The 21,028-nt window shown below is 44.2% G+C and overlaps 1 protein-coding gene across 1 annotated transcript in view; it reads left to right on the top strand.

Moving 5' to 3' along the window:
- The first annotated feature begins 11,044 nt into the window (after positions 1-11,044).
- Isoc1 (isochorismatase domain containing 1) overlaps positions 11,045-21,028 on the top strand; it is a 19,261-nt gene continuing 9,277 nt past the window's right edge. Inside the window, exon 1 of the mRNA XM_021214604.2 lies at positions 11,045-11,373. Within this exon, the coding sequence (XP_021070263.1) occupies positions 11,068-11,373 (306 nt within the window). The 5' untranslated portion in view covers positions 11,045-11,067. The remainder of the gene's footprint in view (positions 11,374-21,028) is intronic.

Raw genomic sequence — 21,028 nt, forward strand, 5'->3', positions numbered from 1 at the left:
TACTGCAACAAGGCCAGGCCTGCTCCAACAGGGCCACACCTCCTAATAGTGCTGCTCCCTGGGTCTATGGAGGCCATTCCTATTCACACCACCACAGTGTGTAATACTGAATGAAGCAAACTGACTCATAGCTCCCCAGGCTGGCTGACTCTATGTGTGATTTCTGATGGCAAACCAGGTCTTTACAGAAGAGGTCAAGTTCTAGATCTTCAGGTGGAAAGAAACAATTTCTTTTGCGCTAAGTTGCCCAGATAGTAGTAATGTATTACAACTAATTCTAACAGAGGGACCCATGCCAGAAAACGCTTAACTGCTTGTTTTCTTATTTCACGAAAGTGGCCAGAATTTTACACTCTTCAGGACCAAGAACTAGAAAAGCTCATTGACCACTGACTATATTTTCAGGGGATTTACTATAATATGGGTAGGTGTCGCACATAGAAGCTAATTGTGATGAGTGTCGTGAAGGAAACATGCATGCCAATTTAATGTTCCATCTTGCATTGGTAGACATTTTCATTAGATCAAGCAAGGTCAAAGGACCAATGCAGCATTAGAGGAACACAGCATCCTCTGAGTCCTTCTCCTCCTGCTTAATTAAAGTATCTGATTTACACATGTCCTGGCAGGGTTATGTAAGACATCCATGAAAATCTTGAAATCAACAGCCTTAACAGTGTCTAGAGCTAACATTAACTTCCTGAAGAAGAGAACATGCATGGAAGGGGAAGTATTCTACAACAGTGACCAACAGCCCTCGGAATCAAGTGAGATGACTCACTTGAGACGGCACTTCAAGTTCTATTAACTCCAAGTGGGCCATGGCCATTCTTAGCTTTGATCTAGTGTTCCCATTCCCTCTCCCTCTCCCTCCCCCCCTTTCTCCCTCATGTGTGTATGTATATGTATAGATGTATTTAAAATGTCATCATTGCCTCACATTACTGTGTGAATCAAATTAAATAGTCCATGAAGGAACTTAGACTTGGGCTTCCTTATTAGTAAACAGTCACTAGAGAAAATCTGAAACAGATGAAGCTAAAGTGCTAAGCCAGATAGAATCCTAGAAGCCTAGAATACTTGGTAGGCAATTGGTGTTCTCTTGGATTTTCTGTTTGTCCCAGTTCCTGAAACTATTTGTTCTTTAAAGCTTAAAAATCCAGTAGCACAAGGTTTGGGGGGGGGGGCATCGTGAGATCAATGTGACAGGGTTGTCGTAACTTCCTGAAAAAAAAAATGCTAGAGAAGCAGGATGCTCGCATCAAGTTTCAATAAGCTTCAGTTTGGATTGAAAAAAATCTTGCCTATTTTATTCCTCCTTCTAAGTGAGATTCAAGCATCCCCATTTGGGCCTTCCTTCTTCGGGTCTGTGGAGTGTAGTGTGGGTATCCTGTATTTTGTTTCTGGCTAATATCCACTTGAAACTGAGTACATACCATGCATGGCTTTGGGGGACTGGGTTACCTCACTCAGGATGATATTTTCAAGGTCCATCCATTTGCCTGCAATATTCATGATGTTTTTGCTTTTAATAGCTGAATAGTATTCCATTGTGTAAATGTGCCACATTTTCTATATCCATTTTAGGGTGTTTCCAGTTTCTGGCTATGGCAAATAAAGCTTCTAAAAATAGTCCTAAGAGGAAGATGGAGGGAGGAAACATGGTGGGAGACAGAATGGGGAAGGGAATGAGGGGCGTCAGGATCAGGTGTGGGGAGGGACAGAAGAGATGCCCATATGGCCTCTATGAATGGAAATCTACAACTGACAAGGGTGGGGTGGGGCATCTTGAGGACATGCCACAGCCCTAGGATAGAGGAGGTACCCAGGAATTGATGGGGGTGACTTTAGCTGGGATTCACAACACTGGGCATCTAGAACCTGAAGAGGCCACTTCCTGCAGCCAGGCAGGAACCCTGGTTTAGTGATAGGGATTCTGACCTACCCACAAAACTTTTGACCCAAAATTCATCCTGTTTACAAGAAATGCAGGGATGGGAATGGGGCAGAGAGAATGGCCAACCAGTAATAGGCCCAACTTGAGACCCATCCCAAGGGCAAGAGCCAATCCCTGACACGATTAATGATACTTACTCTGTTTGCTTGAAGACAGGAGTCTAGCATGGCTGTCCTCTGAAAGTCTCCACTCAACAGCTGACTCAGACAGATGCAGATACCCCCAGCAAGAGAATGGATGGAGCTTGGGGACTCTTATAGAAGGATGAGAGGGCAGGGGAAAGATTGCAGCTCCAAAGGGGATAGGAACTCCACAGGAAGACCAGCAGAGTCAACTAACCTGGACCCTTAAGGGCTCTCAGAGACTTAACCACAACCAAAGAGCATACACAGGCTGGACCTAGACCTCCCAGCACGTATGTAGCAGATGTGCTACAGTTTGGTCTTCATGTGGGTCCTGAACAACTGGAATGGGGGCTGTCCCAAAACTGTCGCCTGTCTGTGGGATCTGTTCTCCTAGCTGGGCTGCCTTGTCTGGCCTCAGTGAGAGAGGATGCACCAGGCCCTGCAGAGAGTTGACTTACTAGGGTAGGGGGATACCCAGGGGATCCGCAGCTGCTCAGAGGAGAAGAGGAGGGAGAATGGGAGAAAGGATATGGGGATGGAGTGATTGGGGAGGCAGTGAGCAGGATGTAAAGTGAATAAAAACCATCTTGTCTATAAAAGGTAGATGTTGGCATCAAAGACATAGTAACACTGAAACTTTATTTTGCCAAGTTTAAACCTAGAAAAGAAATGATCAGAAATTACTTAAGCTCTTCATAGCTAAATTTTAATGTATAAAGGTATGCAATTTCAAGATCTTAAGATAAATTTGCTAGACAATGGGATTTTCCAGGTTACAAAAGAGTTTATAAGTTGGATTTTATTTCTTTTTTTCTTCCCATTCCAGGAGTCTATATATTGAAAAATGAACCAGACTCCACGCTGGACAGAAACATCCTGATGCAATAATAGAAATGCCAAAAATTCAAAACATAATAAATTATAAACACTTTCTGTCCTCAAAAGATGGTCAGGATTTAGTGCACATGATAGAATTATCTATAAAGAGCATCCACAGAGACCAGGTAGGTACTAGTCCTCCAGTACTTGTAAGTACCAGGATGACCATGCAACCTGCTTTTGGCTAATGATACATTAGGAAAAGTTGGCAGAAAAGCTTGTGAAAACGGTATTCTCAGTTCAGTAATAATGAAGAAAGGGTGCTCCCTTTGTGTTTCCTTGCCTCCAGACATGGAGCACAATTGTGTGATGCATGGAGCTTCAGTGGATACTGTGGGGCTCACAGAAAGAATCAGATGTAGTGGAGAGCTACTGACCTGGGGTTATGATGGTGCTGAGCTGCTGACCCCCCCCACACACACACACACTGAGGTCACCTATCTGCACTGGGCTTCTAATGAGAAGCAAAAGACAAAATTTCTATCACCAGAAATTGTGTTTCTTGCAAAGAAATACATGGATAATTGATTAAAAAACAAACAACAGATTGTTACTAATGTATGTTTATTTGGAGGATAGTTAAGATATAACTATATTACAATATTTTGTAGAACTAGATAGTATTCAAAATTACTCAAACCAGACATTTAAAATGTTTGAAAGAAAAATGAATTGACTCGACATATGAAATCCTTAGCTCAATGAGTATTTGTTAGGTTCATACTGGTTCATACTGGTTAACAGGAATGGTGCTGCAGGGGACACTTGGCTGCACGTGTTGGTCAAGTTTTCCATCCTACCCTGCATACACATTACTAAACTCAGGAAAAAGTTGAGGAGTGGCAAGTGCTACGAGAACATAAATATAATACTTTTCAATGAAAAGAATCTACTCCAAACAAACTTGAAGACTGAGAAGGGGCCTAGCATAAGAAAAGCTTGGGAGATGCCTTACTGGAAGATTCAGCATGGGGCTCTGGAGCAGAGCATTTCTTCAGGAATCCACTGTGGCTCAGCGCGACAAATGAAGGAAGGGATGAGGGCGAGGAGGGAAAAGCACAGTCGGACCTTAATACAATAAGAAGCAAAGGAACAAAGGGGGAACTTGACATAGAGACGTGGGGGAATGTTTTCAACAGCTCTTTCTGCTATGTTGAGTGTGGATTAAAAGCCAGGGGTTCAAAGAGAAAACCACTTAGCAATAATCCAGAGAGGACAGATAAGCCTTGAGGACAGTGACCACAAGGGGTTAGAGAAAAACAATACCCACAGAACTGGTGGGAAAGATGTTAGGGATGTGAGAGTCATAAAGCAAGGTTGTCTCAGCCCCTTCTGATTGTATTATGTGTTATGTATGGCACTACCTTCTAATGTAGGGGAAGACTTTGATGTTGAACAGTCACAGCTTTACTCTGAACATGGCACATCTGGAGAATTCTAGAGATCCAAGAGAAGGGGAATTAGGGAGACGGACTTTATGAGTCGGCAGTTCCAAAGGAGGTGAAGTGGTTGTGGTAGCCAGTGAGTTACAGAGCTGGATTGTGTCTTGGATTGTTAGTGAGTGAAGAAAGAAAAGACTCATGGGTGCTGTCAATGTAGACATTTAAGGCAGACAATGGAAGACCTGTGAAGTGAAGAAGACAAGAGGATGGATGAAAACAGTGGGGTGGGGACTCAGAAGGCTGCAGTGCCCTGGGAGCTGGGGTATACCTGGTTGCAAAGTATGTAAGAACAATCACCAATGTGCTGAATCCCCTTGAGAACCCTAGGAAGCTGGGCACAGAGCTGGTGATCAACACGGGCATGACCGTGAGATGGCAACTAAGCTGACCACCAGTTACTGACATAGGTGGTTTAAGTGAACCATGGAAGCCAGCTGTGCCAGAGTCAGCTAAGCTGCAAATAGAAGAAGAAACTGAGTCACTTCTTAAAAGTTTTCCTTTGAGGAGCACAGAAATATGTCGGAACTTGTAGAAGAAGAAGACAAGATGTAGGATCACTTCCTCTAATCTAAAAGAAAGATTTCACTTGAAAAGAGGATGCCTGATGAGAAAAGTTCAGTAAAGAATGACACACTGTGTACAAAGGGTGAGTGTAAAACAAAGACTGGGGAGGTGGGGGTGCTGGGGGTGTTTGTGGTGGCGGTGGTGGTGGTGGTGGTGATGATGCTGGTGTTGATGGTAATGCTGCTGGTGGTAGAGGTGTGTGGTGGTTGGTGGTGAAAGTGGCGGTAGTGAAGGTAGTGATGATGGTAATAGTGGTGGTAGGGGTTATGGTGGTAGTAGCTATGGTGGTGGCGGTGGACAGTGGTGGTGGCTATTTGTGGCATTGATGGTAGTAGTGGTGGGTGGTGGTGGGCATTTGTGGTATTGGTGGAGGTGGTGGAGGTTTGGGGGGTTGTTTGTGGTATTAGTGGTGGTGCTGGTGCTGCTGGTGATAAAGGTGTGTGATGTGGAGGGTGTATGGTGCTGGTGCTGGTGTTACTGGTGATAAAGATGTGTGGTGTGGTGGTAGGGGTGGTTGTGGTGGATCCATAGTCCAAACGGATTCTCTGATAGTACCAAGATTGTTCCTGTCAACTTCTCAGCAAGGGATCCATGGATACTGAGTGCTGGGCTAACTTCAAAGGCTCTACCAATCCCCTGTCAAAGAGTGTCAATCACAAATGGTATTTGTCAAAGGTGGCACGCCCACCCACACTTGAGCAACAGTACAGTGACTAAGAATTGCACACAAGTAACAGCTGAAGTAGCAAAAGAAAGGCAGAATAATGATTGAGTAGAGGTGTAGCCAAGCTTCCTGAAGGTGGGCAGTTTCAAGATCTTAAGATAAATTTGGTAGACAATAGGGTTTTCCAGGTTACGAAAGAGTTTATAAGTTGGATTTCATTTTTTTCTTCCCATTTCAGGAGTCTTTTTATTGAAAAATGAACCAGACTCCATGCTAGACAGAAACATCCTGATGCAATACATAGAAATGCCGAAATTCAAAACGTAATAAATTATAAACACTCTCTGTCCTCAAAGGATAATCGTGGAGAAGTGAATGGACTAAAATAGAAACGCGTCTCTGAAAGCAAATTCTTTGAAAAGAAAATATGACAGCTAGGAATAGCAGAGCAGGTCAGAATTACAGCTGCCTTAGACGCAGTGACCGATGAGTATTACTACACAGAGACAAAAGAACGGGACGCATTTAAAAAGTGTATGGGAATGTGTCACAGAAAGATATGAGCACTCAATCAACTCCTTTATTTTCTGGTCTTAAACCAGTCACCTGCTTGTATCTTTATGCACATATATTAATTACTTTTCTGTCGCAGTGACAAAATAGCACTGAGAGATTACTCACTTGCAGACCTCCTCTGAGGATTAGCTAGCCCCTCCCCCTGTGCTGTACCCAATAAACAAACACAAACACAGAGGTTCTAGGTTGCAGTTAGGGACCCCATATTATTCTAGCTTCACTGAACATGTGTCTGTGTGTCTGTCCCTTCTCATTCCCTCTCTGCCCTTAGCCAGGGTTCCAGGATCCAAAAGGAACAGGAGTCCTCACATACTGTTTGATCTTTTAACTGTTTTGATGACTGTGAAAGAGAACACTGTGTACATTTCATTTGTGCCTTCCCAACTTCTCGAGGCACACACTTGCGTGCTTTTTGGACATTTATCTTTCTTCGGTCAAGTAATCTTTCATCCTCTTTCAACAGTATCCGTTGTGTCTCTTACTGCTGGATTGCAGGAGTTAGTCATATACTCTGATTTTCTCTGGGTATGGCATGCTTTTTTTGCTGAGGTTTGTTCTGTGGCAATGTACTGTTATGCTAAATTCTGTATCTGAAGGTCTAGGCCTATGAGTGAATTCTCAGACATTTCAAGCTTTTGTTGTGCAAACCTTGTTCCTTAATTTAAAACTATTGGTTAAATAAAAATGCCTTACAGCCAGTTACTGCAGGGATTAGAGCTAGGTAGGTTTTTGAGTTACCTGATTGGAGGAGACCAAGAGACCACAAGGGCAAGGGAAGATAGCACTGGGAGGACTGAGCCAGGCTGACTCCATGATAGGCTTCAAACTTGCAGGGCACAAGACTAGGCCTAAATTTCTGTTTCCCAAAACTGGACAAGACCGGGCTAGTCAGTTACTGGGAAAACCACAGGTGCGGGCAGCCAATCAGAAGCTGCCCTGCCACCTGGTCTGCAGTAAGAGTAGTGAGTCAGCAATAGTTTCCAGGCTCCTCCAACCCCAGCAAAGGCCTAGCCAATCCCAAAGATCTCCACAATCCTAGAGATCAAGCCAGCCAATCACGATAAAGGTCACTTACCCCTCCCTAGAATTCCCCTAATGCGCTTTAAATTGGGCCTGCAAGCTCACCTGTGTGTCTCCATCTTGGTAAGTGATAGACTCCAGCATGCTGAATTGCAAAATTAAACACTCTTTGCTTTTGCATATTATTTGAGCCCAGGGTATCATTCTTCGGTGAATCACCAACCCTTAAAGCAGCACCATGAGAGGAGAGATACTATGAACACAGGGGCAGGAGAAACAGCATTTGGGGTACACAGCTGGGGAGGTAGTAGCCAGGCAAGTACTTAGAAAAGTAGATTAGGGGTTACCCCCCTGTAATTGTCAAAGCCAAATAAAATAACCATAGTCTGAATCTCTTTTACTTATAAGCTAGTTGGAGATAAGCTTAACTAGGTTGTAACACACTTTCTGTAGTAGTTTCTCTTTGGGAAACATGACCATGAAGTACAAAAGATGGTATATAATGATGAAGTCTCAGTGAAGTCCATTAGCTTGTATGCCAGCTTCATAGAATAACAAAATACGGAAGCAAAGGAAGGGGCGGTAAGGGCTGGGAAGCAGCTCAGGTGTAGAATACTTGCCTTGGGTTCAATCCCAGTACAGCCCAAAATAAATCCATTTACAGTAAGAAGAGTTTAATCTTTGAAAGTCTGCTTCTCAATGAGTTCTGGTCTTCATTCACAGCTTCTTGTATTTCCACTGTGGGATATATACTCTCGGTATTGTTCAAGCGGCCTCTGCCTCTTAGACATGGCCTCTCATTACCAATTGTCTTTTGGTTTTTTTTTAGTGCATCAGTTGAGCTTTGAAACTGTCACTCAATTCCTTTATTCTTATAATTAACTTGCTCCACATTTTTTTTTTCAAATACTTGATACAGCTACCATGACACTCATTTCCAGTAACATGATCCTGTTAGGGGCTGCTGGTGTGCCATAGGAATTGGTAGTGGTGTTTATTATCGGCCTGCCAGTGGCTCACCTCATTCCAAAACGCCACTGCAAGAAAAACTGCCATGCAGAACTCTTACCAGGAAGCTCTGCTTGACATTCAGACTACTTCTCTCTTCTGAATTCCACTGGTGAAGGGAAATGACATTTAAGATGAAATTTAAGGCCTGTGATTCATGTAACTTAGGTCTAAAAGAGGTGTTTGTGAGCTTAGAACCTGAGAACCTAGTGGAACAGACCCGAACAAGTTTGAGCAGGCCCGCCGTTACACAGTAACCAGATGTTCCGCTGACCCACCCCTCAGGTCTCCTAACATTCCTGACTTGCAAGTACCATTCTGCAAATGTGTAATCGTTCTGTTGGTGTTTAAATGGGCCAATCATGTGTAATGGCAACAATTCCTCCTAGCCCCACCCCCTCCCTATACAAACCCCTAGCTTTTGAGCCACTTGGTCTATGCCTCTACCTCCTGTGTGAGGTACTCATTGACCTGGCCTGGAGCTCCGCCAATAAACTACCTCCTGTTTTTACATCAAGAAGGTCTCTCGTGGTTTCTGGGTGAGTCCTTATCCCGAGACTAGAGCAGGGTCCCTGAAAATGGGGTCCAACAATGGCAGGTGGTAAGTTATTTCACATGGCCTCACAAATGACCTAAACTGCCCTTACACATTTTAACCCCTGTTCTCTACTTTAGATAATTTCTACTAGTCTTATACTATGTCACTGATTATTTTTCTGCAACCTGTGACCTTATGTTCAGTCTACCCAGGGGCATTTCATTCCTGACATGGGATGTTGAGCTTTAAAAATCTAGGTTTTTGTTACTTTTATCATTCCTGTTTCTTCCTTGTAGATAGATATTCCCTCCAATCTCCTAACTTTATTTGTAATTTCTTTAAAGTTCTGCTCTCTTAATTTCATCACCTACATTCGTGTGTACCAGAAGATATGGACCAGTGCTGCATGCAAAGAAATGAAATGTGGTAACAGACTTAAACAAAGCCATACGAGTAAAATGATATCACCACTTGTGATGAATTATAAACAGGAAAGAGATGAGGATGGTGGTTTGATCTGGGCCAGGGTTGCTGACGTCGATACAAAGTCTTGGGATTTGGAGCACCAGGTCTCATTGATAGGTTAGGGAGAGGAGAAACAGGAGAACATCAAATAACTTATAAATATACTCTGTGAGGAAAATGGAATCACTATCTCATTGACTATCACAAGGGAGGCAAATGTTTTTGAAAAGTTAAAATCAAGAGTTCTGCCTGTCATGTTCAATGTGAGATATCCACTCAGTTCCCAGCTCACGATATTTAGAAATATCTTTCCACTGAGTTGGAGATCAAGACTGGGGACATGCATGATACAGTTTGAAGTCAAGGTGTATGGATGATAAAGGAAGGGGTCTTAAGAATACATGTGAACCTTTGTGCATGTATACAGTTAGAGCAGTGGTTCTCAACCTGAGGGTCATGACCCCTCCAGAGTTGCCTATCAGATATTTACATTATAATTCACAACAGTAACAAAATTACAGCTATAAGGCTGTAATGAATTTTTTTTTTTTTTAAATTATGGTTGGGGTCAGCCACAACATGAGTAACTACATTAAAGGGTCAAGTACTAGGAAGGTTGAGAACCACTGGAGTGGAGATTAAGGCTCCAAAGAAAAGAGTAATCAGTGTCAGTGTTGCTGATTAACAGGAAAAGCAAGAATCAATTATTCAACATGGCAATCCACCGAGGGGTTTGTTTCTGAAGTGTATTAACATATTAATCAACGCTGTATAATCACATTTCTTGAGTGGCTCAGAATTTGAATTCTGAAAGTGCTTAGCTTCTAATTAGCTGTGTTCCTGAGAACCCTATTTAAGATCAATGTGAGCATTTATCCATAATAGTGATTTTTGTCAGTTAGGATAATTGTATGCTATGTGTCACTTTTATGTCCACTTGGGGGTTCCTATTCACCGGCTCCTTCCAATATCATCTATTTAAACGGGTGCGATTACTACTCTAACGATAGATTGTTGCGAAGAGTTCATCAGTGAAATGGGCATGTTCTTTTTCTACTATAGTGAGGTACTGCTTGCCACAACTACACCTGACAGAGTGAGAATGTACCCAGCAGACACGGTGTTATGTTATTTGATACGCTATTGATACAGAGACAGGATGGCTATGGCAGGGTGCCAAAAGCCAGAGTCAATACATAGATATAAAGATTGCTTTCCCTTTAAATATATATATATATTTTTTTTTTCCTGAAAAAAAACAGAACCATCAGTTCCAAATAGCAGTTGTAGCTGAAAAAAAAAAAAAAAAAAAAAAAAAAACTTATCTAACAAAACCAAAAACATTGTTCTATAAGAATATCTAATTTCATGCTTATATCCATGAGCCTGACGTCCCTGGGATCTGACGTCAAAGATCTTGCTCTAATTCTTATGAATTGCTACATGGGGTCGTTTCATTGCGAAGGTGATGCTCTGTACCTACTTTAAGGGGGGGGGGGACCTTAAGTTTCACTAAGTTCCGATTTTGCTCTTCAGTTCCCAGTGCAAGCCTTCTCAGAAAACTAGCGCGAGATCAAGAAGGACCGGGTCTCGATCGCGGGTCGGAAGATGGTGATTTGCAGCTTGGTCTGGTCCTCCGCGGAGGCCTGCGACTGCTGACCCGTCCCCACCAGGCCGGGCCAGCTGCGGTCCCCGCGCGCTACGCGCCACAGGTGACCGTGTCGCCGGTGGCAGGCGCCCGAGCCCGGGGACGGCGCGGGCGGGTCTCCGGCATCCAGGGCCCCGCCCCTCGGCCTGGCGCGCGGAGGCGGCGCGCACGCGCGGGGAACATGGCGGCGGCGGAGCCCTCGGTGGCGGCGCTGGCGGGCGGCGGTGTGGGCGCGGGGGCGCCGTCGGGCGGCGTGCCGGTGCTCTTCTGCTTCTCGGTGTTCGCGCGGCCCGCGTCGGTGCCCCACGGCGCGGGCTACGACGTGCTCATCCAGAAGTTCCTGAGCCTGTACGGCGACCAGCTCGACATGCACCGCAAATTCGTGGTGCAGCTCTTCGCCGAGGAGTGGGGTCAGTACGTGGACCTGCCCAAGGGCTTCGCGGTGAGCGAGCGCTGCAAGCTGCGCCTGGTGCCGCTGCAGATCCAGGTGGGTCCCGCCCCGCGCCGAGCCCGGTCACCCACCCACCCCACCCCAGCCCCCGCGCGGGCCGCCCACGCCCCCACGTGTGTGGTCCCCGGTGCCCCGCGCCTTTGTGCCGCAGCCGCCTGCGTGGCCCCGCGGTCACCCCTGCTCTTATTTTCCCACGGGGGATGCAGATCGTGGGCAGTGTTAGCCTTAGGGATTGTTCCCGGAGTTGTGGTAACTAACCAGTTGCAGAAATGCAAACTTCCCCGTGGCTCCCTTCTCCTTTCGTTTTTTGGTGACAGTCGGGGTGCCTACCTAGGTAGAGAACTGCAGCAGCCGCTTAAATAGTCGGTATTGAAAGCCCCGTGAATCCTTGGCTGAGGAATTTGTACCTAATTATTAATTAGGTTTCTTAATTATTATATTGCTAAAAAGCCGGATTCTCTGCCGAATGCTTGGTTTTGAGAGGAAAGAAGATAGTGTTAACTTAGGCACTACATCTATAGTTTGTTTTTTGTTTGTTTGTTGTTGTTTTTTCTCCCTACGTGCAGAAGTCTTTGTAAGACACACTGAAATGTGGCATTTGAGGGTAGAGGGAATTTTCATATCCAAGTGCCATTTTGAGAAGCATATCCCCCAGATTTGGTTTTTATCATCTGTAGTCAAAGACAGACTGGATTATGCTGCTCCCCCACCCCCAGCATCTATGGCTCCAAAGAGAGTGCTTGAACTTGATTAAAGTTCATATGTTCAGAGGACAGAGTTCATGGCTGTCTGCCAGAGAGGCTGCAGGGGGTGGAGTGATCTGCCCTGCTGTCCAGATGGACAGCTGCATTCTTTACTGTTTAAGATTCTCCATTTTTATGTCTCTCGGCCGCTTCCAAAGGTCCGTTTAGATTACAGCTGCCAGAAAGCCAATATGTTGGGTTCACCTTTGACAAATCCATTAGGAGACCAGACTCAAAACACCGAATCAAGTCTGGAGCTGCGTTGAAGATGCAGACGTCTTTCATCCATTTCCTGGTTCCCTTGGGAGGGAGAGGGTCTCCTACCTGCCGCTAGGCTTTAGATTTTTAAGTTGGTATTTGATTTTCTGTGTGCTAGGGTAGGATTTTTATATTTTAACAATGTCAAGATATGACTCAACTCTTAAAGATTCTGAAAATCAATGTGTGTGTGTGTGTGTGTGTGTGTGTGTGTGTGTGAAATATACATGCTAAAAAGCAGTATATAATTCAGGTCACTCTATCTTTTGAATACTTTATGTATAATAGATTTTTTTGAAATCATGTTTAAAACAACCTCTGTAACAATAGTATAGTACTCTTTTCTATTCCCAACAGATAGTTCTTTTTTCTCATTAAGTAACCCAAGAATCCTTAAGCTTATCGGTGACATATGTCTGCATTTTGAAGTACTTTCAAATACTTTCATATTCTCATTTTACAAATTATTACTTTCTTGCAATAAAATAATCATTGTAATTTTAGCAGTACTCTTTCTATCCACTAACAAATAATTTTTCTCACTAACCCCAGAATCCTTAAGCTTACCAGTTATACAAGTCTATATTTTGAAGAACTTACAAATACTTTCATATTCTCACTTTAGTAATTGTATTACTTTCATTCATGTGCCTCTCCCAGCAGAGTTGTAAATAATATGAAAGAATATATTCCATAGTATATGTCATGATGTACATGTACACACATGTATATATGTGTGGGGATGTATTTTCAGAAAAGGATACTTATTTTTATTGTTACTCTATTTTCTGGAGCATGTCTGTGTAACTCTACGTTGAACATGGGTGATTTATGCCCCAGAGAGCTCATCTCACATACTGTACTGCACAGTAGATGCAGGCCTGGATTGAGTTCTTGGTGGAGATAGTAATGGCATTCATTTCTCTGAGGAGCCCAGCAGAGCGGGAAGAAGGTTAGGAGATTGCCCTGGGTTCTATGTCTATAGTGGCCGAGCTGGCAAAGCATGAACAAGTCCTCTGAATGTCCGAGCATCTCCAGTAACGGGACTGCTTTCTTTCCATCTTCAATGAGAAGAACATTGAGTGGTCTGGAAAGCGAGCCAGACTTCAGCTTCTGTTTGTTTATTTCTGCTGAGCTGCTCCCTACTGTCTGGACAAGGGACACCTGTCACTTAGGAAGACTCAGGATGGCTTCTGGGGTGGTGGGAGGGATGGAGGCAGGAGGCCCCTTTCCCCTTTGACCCGGGAGCAGAGGCTGTGCATTCTGCGTGCAGTCCCTTGCTTGTATCCTGTCAGGGCATCTCTCCAAATGCATGCCCTGTAGCCTCCGTGGCCCTGGCTCACACACACTTGCTCTAGAATGAGCTCTCAATCTGCCTTCCTATTTGCTGTAACTGCTTTAGGGAATCCTTTTTTTAAAAAAAAAAAAAAAAAAAAATTCTGTCAGAGTGACTAAATGTCTGGCTCAGGTAGCTGAAGATAGAGCTCATGTTTCATTCATGGCTTTGGGTGCCTGGAGTCTGACAGATTGAGAGGCATGGGTGGCAGAATGTGAATGAAGGGGCCCTGGAGTGGAAGTTGAGGTCTCCTTATGACTCTCTTGTAATTTTTCTAACGGTGTTTTCCACGTCTGCATGGCAGAGACACGAAATGCTGGAGACTCATGTAAAGGCAAGCCACCGTCACAGACCTCGTCCAGAGCAGGTAGAGCCCGAGCAGAAGGCAGGAAGAAATGGATGCAGACCAGACAAGACAGAAGGCTTTGGCAACTTTTCGAGGGCAGGAGGTTTGAGCTTCCCTAGGCAGGTTATTTTGACCTGTTCCCGGGATGGTTAAGTGGGAGAGGATTTGGACCCGATGTCCATGTTCTAGTAAGATTTTTATGAGGCTGACGCACAAACATTTTACTAGAACAGACAGTTACGTTCGTTCACAGTCAGAAAGGAGGAAAGGCAGCTACACAAGAGAGAAAGGGATATGTTTTGCTTGTGGAATATGCTTTGCTGGATGGAAGGCAGAGATTGGAGTTGAAGAACTGCCTTAGTTGGGTTTTTACTGCTGTGAACAGACACCATGACCAAGGCAACTCTTACAAGGACAACATTTAATTGGGGCTGGCTTACAGGTTCAGAGGTTCAGTCCACTATCATCAAGTCAGGAGCATGGCAACATCCAGACAGGCATGGTGGAGGAGGAGCTGAGAGTTCTACATCTTCATCTGAAGCCTGCTAGCAGAAGACTGGCTTCCAGGCAGCTAAGGATAAAGGTCTTAAAGCTCACATCCACAGTGACACACACCTACTCCAATAGGGCCACACCTTCTAATAGCGTCACTCCCTGGGCCAAACATATACACACCATGGAAAGGACCTTTGCCTATAGGGATGTCACAGGAAAAATATGTGGATAAGTTCAGGCTCAGACTGAGTAGAGACACTGGCACGGTGTATCTGGGGTGCAGAGTGCTTTGGGGGTACTGAGGAGTTCGAGGTGCTGTCTCCAGACTATTGGTTTGATAGAGAGAGGAGGTTATGGGATGCTACAGTTATAGAGGTCTGTGGGCCACTTCAAAACTTTGAATATTGCAGAGTAATTCCCTGAACACTGTATCTGCTTGCTCCTTTCATGTAAATTAGCTGCTACCTATAAATAAACTGTACTGGAGTGGGAGCTGTGACCTGCATTTGAATATTTCCCCTTAGGTTTAGTTAGCCATGGGGAATCTTAATGTAGATTTAAATGTCATTGTGCTCTTGGCTCAGCTCAGTGTCACCTTCATCCCAGCCTGGGGCATCTTAAGAGATCCTTCAGGTCTCAGCTCTCAGGGTGTAGGCACAGCTGGTCCTTCCTTGGGGAGTCTGAGAGCCCAGACTCTGGGTTGCAGGGGAAGTGTCATACCAGTGACATCGATGCCGAGGGTAGGTACACAGGTGGTAAAAGCAAAAGTGAAATATTCTCTTGCCATCTAAAGGAAAAGACTCAGAATCTGTTCTGCCAAAAATAAATCCTACAATGATGAGCCTTGGGTAGTGTCTGGAAATGTGCTTTATGAATGAGTTTCTTAATTCTGCAGACTAAATTAGCATGGTGATGTTTCTAGAGAGATCTTAATGGTAAATTATCTTTAACCTCCTTAGAGAGTTTCCCAGTCTGCACTGACTCAAATGTTTGTTTTGCTGGATATCACCACAGCTGAAGAAAAATACTGTTTATCTTACTGTTTGAAAGATAAGGAAATTATATCAGAAGATGTCAGTGATTTGCCTAAACTTATGTCATTGAACACAGTGAAACTGAGACTTGGACTCAGGTTCTGATATCCACAAGCCGGGGCTGTGTCTAGCATCCTCCCAGGTTGTGTATGTGGGGTGGGACATCAGTCTGTTTTAAATGAGTTGATACTAGGTCAGGGCCTTTCCGAAGCTATGTAATTGGATTGGAAACACTTAGGACTTCAGTACTGGATGAAAATAAGAAATGAAAAGAAAGAACATGAATACTCCTAGATATGGTGGAGGAGAAAAGTTTATTGTAGATAAAAGAGAGCACATAGCTAGAGGTAGACATCTGGGAAAGTCCAGAGAGAAAGTAACCCAGATCTGCCCTGTGGGGAGGAGGGAGAGGGTAGGGAGGGTGGGGAGGAGGAAGGGAGGAATCAATCGCAGGCTCAAAGAGGAAAAAGGGTTAAAAGAAATGGGTCTGGTAACCAAAATGGCTGGATTATATAGGGAAGAAGAGCCTCTGGAGAAAGAGCAGCCTGGGGGTGGGGGGGTGGGGGATGGGGACAAAGTTGAGGGAGTAGAAGGTAGGGTATGCCTTGGGACTGAGGGATGCTGGGAGAAGCTGGCTGCCAGATCTGGTGCCTGGGGCTTGAGTACCTAGATCCCCTTCTGAGTCTTAACTCAAGTAGATCATGCTTATCGTGTGACTGTAATGGGCTACCTGTTTTAAAAGAAAAAACTCACCCATCTTAAAACGTTCCCCATTCCTAAACACATACAGGCTCCTCACTATGGCCCGGGAAATGTCACTAGCACTACTGACCGAAGAGCTGAAACCACACAGACTTTCTCACATTTCCAGAGGCTAGACCGAAGGGCGTGGGCAGGGATGGTTCCTTCTGAGGGCTATGAGGAAAGCTTTTTTTCATGATTCTCTATACTTCACGTTTGTGGGAGTTTACGGTTTATAGATACCATCACTCCAATTGCTTTCATGGTCAAGACATTCTTGTGTATTGGTGAATTAGTTAATCTGCTTGCTCTATGCTCTATGCTTCCAGCCACCCACCAGAGCCCTTCTGAATTCAAGAATGAAGTGTGCCAGCTTTTGATATGCCTTGACAAGCTCAGTGGCTGAGCACTTCTAAAACTCCCTGCAGCCAGCAAACACTCCTCTCCAGCATTCCTGACTTATCACCTCCTAAATTTATATTTTATCTTTGCTGCCCTGGCTCCTTCTGGGAGGGCCCCTACCTTTGCTGTTTAAGACACTTCTTGGCAGCCCTTCTGGGGGCTGCTTTCCTTCTTGAAACTACATTTAGGCCTTTACCTCCTCCTGTTCCTTCCTGGTGTGGCCCTTCCTACCCCTTCTCATAGTGGACCTTTTCTTTCCTTCTCCTTTCTTCCCCCCTTCCCATCCTGGGAACCTAGAAGTCCCGCCTCCTTCCTCTTGCCCAGCCATTGGCTGGTGGCTCTTTATTGATCAATCAGAAAACAACTGGGGAGAACATTTGGACCGTCAGCATTTGGACACACAGATTCCTGATTTGGGGAGCTGGATTAAGTCAAAGCATTAGAACCAATTCCCAACATCCTTGTATGTCTGTCTGTCCATCTCTCTGTATAAGCATCTCCTTTTCCATAGGGATACCAGTCATCTTCCATGACTTATGGGCCTCACTTAGTGGGTGTCTTTATCTTAAATCAGGTTATCTGCAGTGACTCCAGCTCCATAGAAGGTCTTTCTCTAAGGCACTGGGGTCAGGAATTTGAAGTTTGACTTTGTAAGGGGGAATGGGACACTGTTGAGCAGAGTGATATTGTACCCCTCCTTCTGTTCCAGGAAGTGGTAGGCACCATTAACCTAGGCTAGCCTCTTTTGGTTTTCCTGAGTGGCCACCCAGTGGGCATTTTGCTAAGTGATCAAGGCCCATGGTCAGAGTAATAGGAATATCAAAACTTTTCTGTGAAACAGCCTTTAGGGATTTTATTCCGTATGAAATGTCAGGTCAGTGCCACACTGTGGAAGGTCTAAAGGAAGTGGACAAAAAGAGTTTTGTACTTAAACTCTGTCTCTTAAACTCTTATTTTGGGAAGTCACAGATTATAATAATCCTTTATTTTTAAATGTGTATATTCATGCATATGCATATATATGTATAACATGTTTCTTGTGTCTGCACTGATCTGATAAAGCAAAATGATAAAAGATGATAAATTCTTTGCTTCTGAAACTATTTAGTCAAATTTGGTTTTGTCATGACCATATTGGTAACACTGAAGTTGTAACTTGTATATTTTGGGCAACTGGCAGTACTTCTGTGTACCTACAATTTAATTTTAACTAAAATTTGTGAGTCATTACATTTGAATTAAATGTAATGGCATCTTGTTGAAATCTATGTGATAGACAGGGTCAGGCAGATAACATGGTTGGAATCTTTTGTTTTTGTTTTTTCCCTTTTTGCTCTAAGCTTCCTTTTCTAGCTTGTTAGATCTGAAGGTTATCTCTACAGTCACGAAGTATCTCCCACTACTATATCCCAGGGAAGCCATTATTCTTATTTTAAGTAAGACTTGTATTTCCTAAGAGTTGCCTAGATAACCCAGATTTTCTAGTTCTCTGTTCCACTAGCTTCTCTGTTGTTAATATTGTACTTTATTATGGTTTATCTATCACAACCAACCACCCAGCATGGTGCAATACTATTAACTTAGCTGCACACTGGACTTTTTCTAATTGTTTCTATTGTTTTTCTTTTTTTTTTTTTTCAGTGTGTGTGTGTGTGTGTGTGTGTGTGTGTGTGTGTTTCAGAAAAGGGCATCAGATCACCTGGATCTGGAGTTAGAGGCGGTTGTGGGCTGCCCACTGCATGCTGGGAACTAAACTTGAGTCCTCTGGAAGAGCAGTGCATGAATTTACCCACAGAGCCATCTCTCCAGCCTCTGCACACTGGTTCTTACTATGTTTTTCCTTCCTGTCTTTTCTCTGTTTGGTATTTCAGATGACCTTATCCATGATCCAGTCCAGGATACAGTTAAAACCATTTGCAGTGGCTACCTTGGTCCCTCTGTGCTGTGACACTGCCTGTGGTTTTGACCTTGACAGTATTGAGAAGCACCAGTCAGATGTTTTGGCGGGATGTCCTAAGCTTTCACGTGTGGGGTGTGTTTCTTATGGGTAGACAGAGGTTGTGGGACTGAGGATCTGTGCAGGCCTTTCTCGTGTTAAGTACATACAGTGTTTCTCAGTGAGTAGTGACCAGGGACCCTGTAGCTGATTTGTTTGTCAGCGTTCCTTTGTGTCAGGTAGTCCCGCCTTCACCCTACCTCAGGTAGATTTTGCCAGATGCAGCCGATCTCAAGGGTATGAGGAAGTGTCTGAGACTCATACAGTCAGGAATTCCATCTCTACAAGAAGAGGAGTCACTATTCACTTTAACATCTTTATTTATTGAAAAGGGTTCTGTGGGGTGAGGGTGGCTTGAGAGCTATTTCTCTCCTGCCTTCAGAACATATATCCAGATTTCTGACTAGGTAAGGATTTATTCCTTAACATTTGATTTTGACCATTTTTATCTTGTGGTTCCTGTACAATAGAATACTGTTTGATATATTCTTGTATTTTCTACATATTCTTTATGAATATTAGAATGACAGTTTTCTAATTTAGAATAATGTGTTCCTACCTCACCAGATGCTGGTGGGTCTGAGTTTAGCTTGCTTTCTTGTATTTTGGATCTTTTTGTTCCAGCTCCTCTGTCAGTTCCTGCTGCTGCTAATTTGTCTGCCTCTGGCACTAGGTTTCTAGTTGTTGGAAACTCTAACTTAACTTGCTGTGAATTTAAGATGCAGGCTGTCAGTCTGGTGTGGGACCATGTAGTTAGTGTTAGACCATATAGACTGAGTTAGTATGTGAGAGTTGGGGCTGTGAGCATGTTTAAGCTGTGAGCGCGTGTGAGCTGTGAGTGCATGTGAGCTGTGAGCATGTGTGGGCTGTGAGCATGTGTGAACTGAGCATTTCAGGGCTTGTCTGTTAGCTCATTAATAACACTTGCCTGGTTTCCTGTGAAAACTTGCTGGCTAGTGGAATGGCCAATCTGGCTGGGTTATATGACTGTAATTTCAAATAGTGCACTTGTAAGTAAATTGTTTATATCATTTACTCTAATCACAGTAGCACTGTGATACTTGCTGTTTAAATTTATGAAAGAAAAAACATAGATTCTTAAGCATAGGTAGCTAAGACTTAATGATTCCTGGGATTTTAAAATGCATAAGCAATAAAGCAGTGATTGCTTTAAGGAACAATATCCTGAATACACAAAAATTGGTCTTCCCGGCTTCTGTGTGCAGATCACATTCGCTGCTTTGAAAATGCCTACACTGCAGGCCTTGGGCAGACAGGTACTCTGGCCCCTCTGATTACGGCGCTTGTGGCCAAGCCTGCTGACCTGATACCTAATCCCAGAGGCCATGTCCTGGAAGGAGAGATGAGACTCCCAGGACTTGTCCTCTGACCTCCTAGTGTAAATCCTGGAGCTTGCACATACACAGACACACATACAATAAATAAATGTAAAATAAAAAGGGTAATAAACAGAGTGAAGAGACAGCCAGGGAGCTTGAGCACGAATTTGAATCATGCTTTGTTGGTGAAATTAGGATCTCTCTATAGTGTTAACTGATAGGTAGGTGGCTCTCACCTTCTAGTGCAGTATGCTATGGATTGCCCATGAGGAAGGAGTGCTGCGTGTGCATGCCCTAGCTTCAGCTGCAGTGGGGGGAGGAAAGTGGTAGAGGCCCCAACTGGAACACAGACAAAAACCTTAATAGAGCAATTAGAATAGCCACAGCATTGAGGATAAAAGATTTCTTTCAGTGGCTCCTTTAATCCAGGTAGGAATTGTCTCCCCTAGAGTCTGCAGAGATGGTAAGGCCGAGTCTAGGGCCAAGCTGCTGCACAGTGAGCTGCTGCCGAGGCTACCATCATGTAATTGGGACACAGACATCTCCGGGATATTTTAAATAATTGATATCTGTGGGTGGTTTTAGGGGATGCAAGACAGGAGGACAACCAGAGGCAGGTTAGTGGCTCCCTCTGGAACAACCTCTTTCTTTGCAGAGCTTTCTTTAATTTGCAAGTGGGAAGTAAAGCACCTTGGGCAGCTAAGTATCCAGTGAAGTTACATTCCTGTAGCCAGTGTGAATTTACCTGTGAGTAGGTCCTCACTGGGCCCAGACTGTTGGCACATGCTACACTACATGTTATGTTTTGCAAAAGCTGTTATGTTTTGTGGTCTACTGCAGCGTAGTTGTGGCAGGGGGAGCACCTTGGTGGGCCCTGGTTGAGGTGTTCCCCTGAACAATCACGCCCTGCCATAGGCCTGGTGTAAAGGAGGGGATCCATCCAGAAAGGGTAGAGGCAGAGAAAGAGGGAAAGCCTGGAGGGAGGGAGGGAGGGAGGGAG

This window comes from Mus pahari, chromosome 15 (assembly GCF_900095145.1).
Source record: "Mus pahari chromosome 15, PAHARI_EIJ_v1.1, whole genome shotgun sequence".
NCBI lineage: Eukaryota > Metazoa > Chordata > Mammalia > Rodentia > Muridae > Mus > Mus pahari.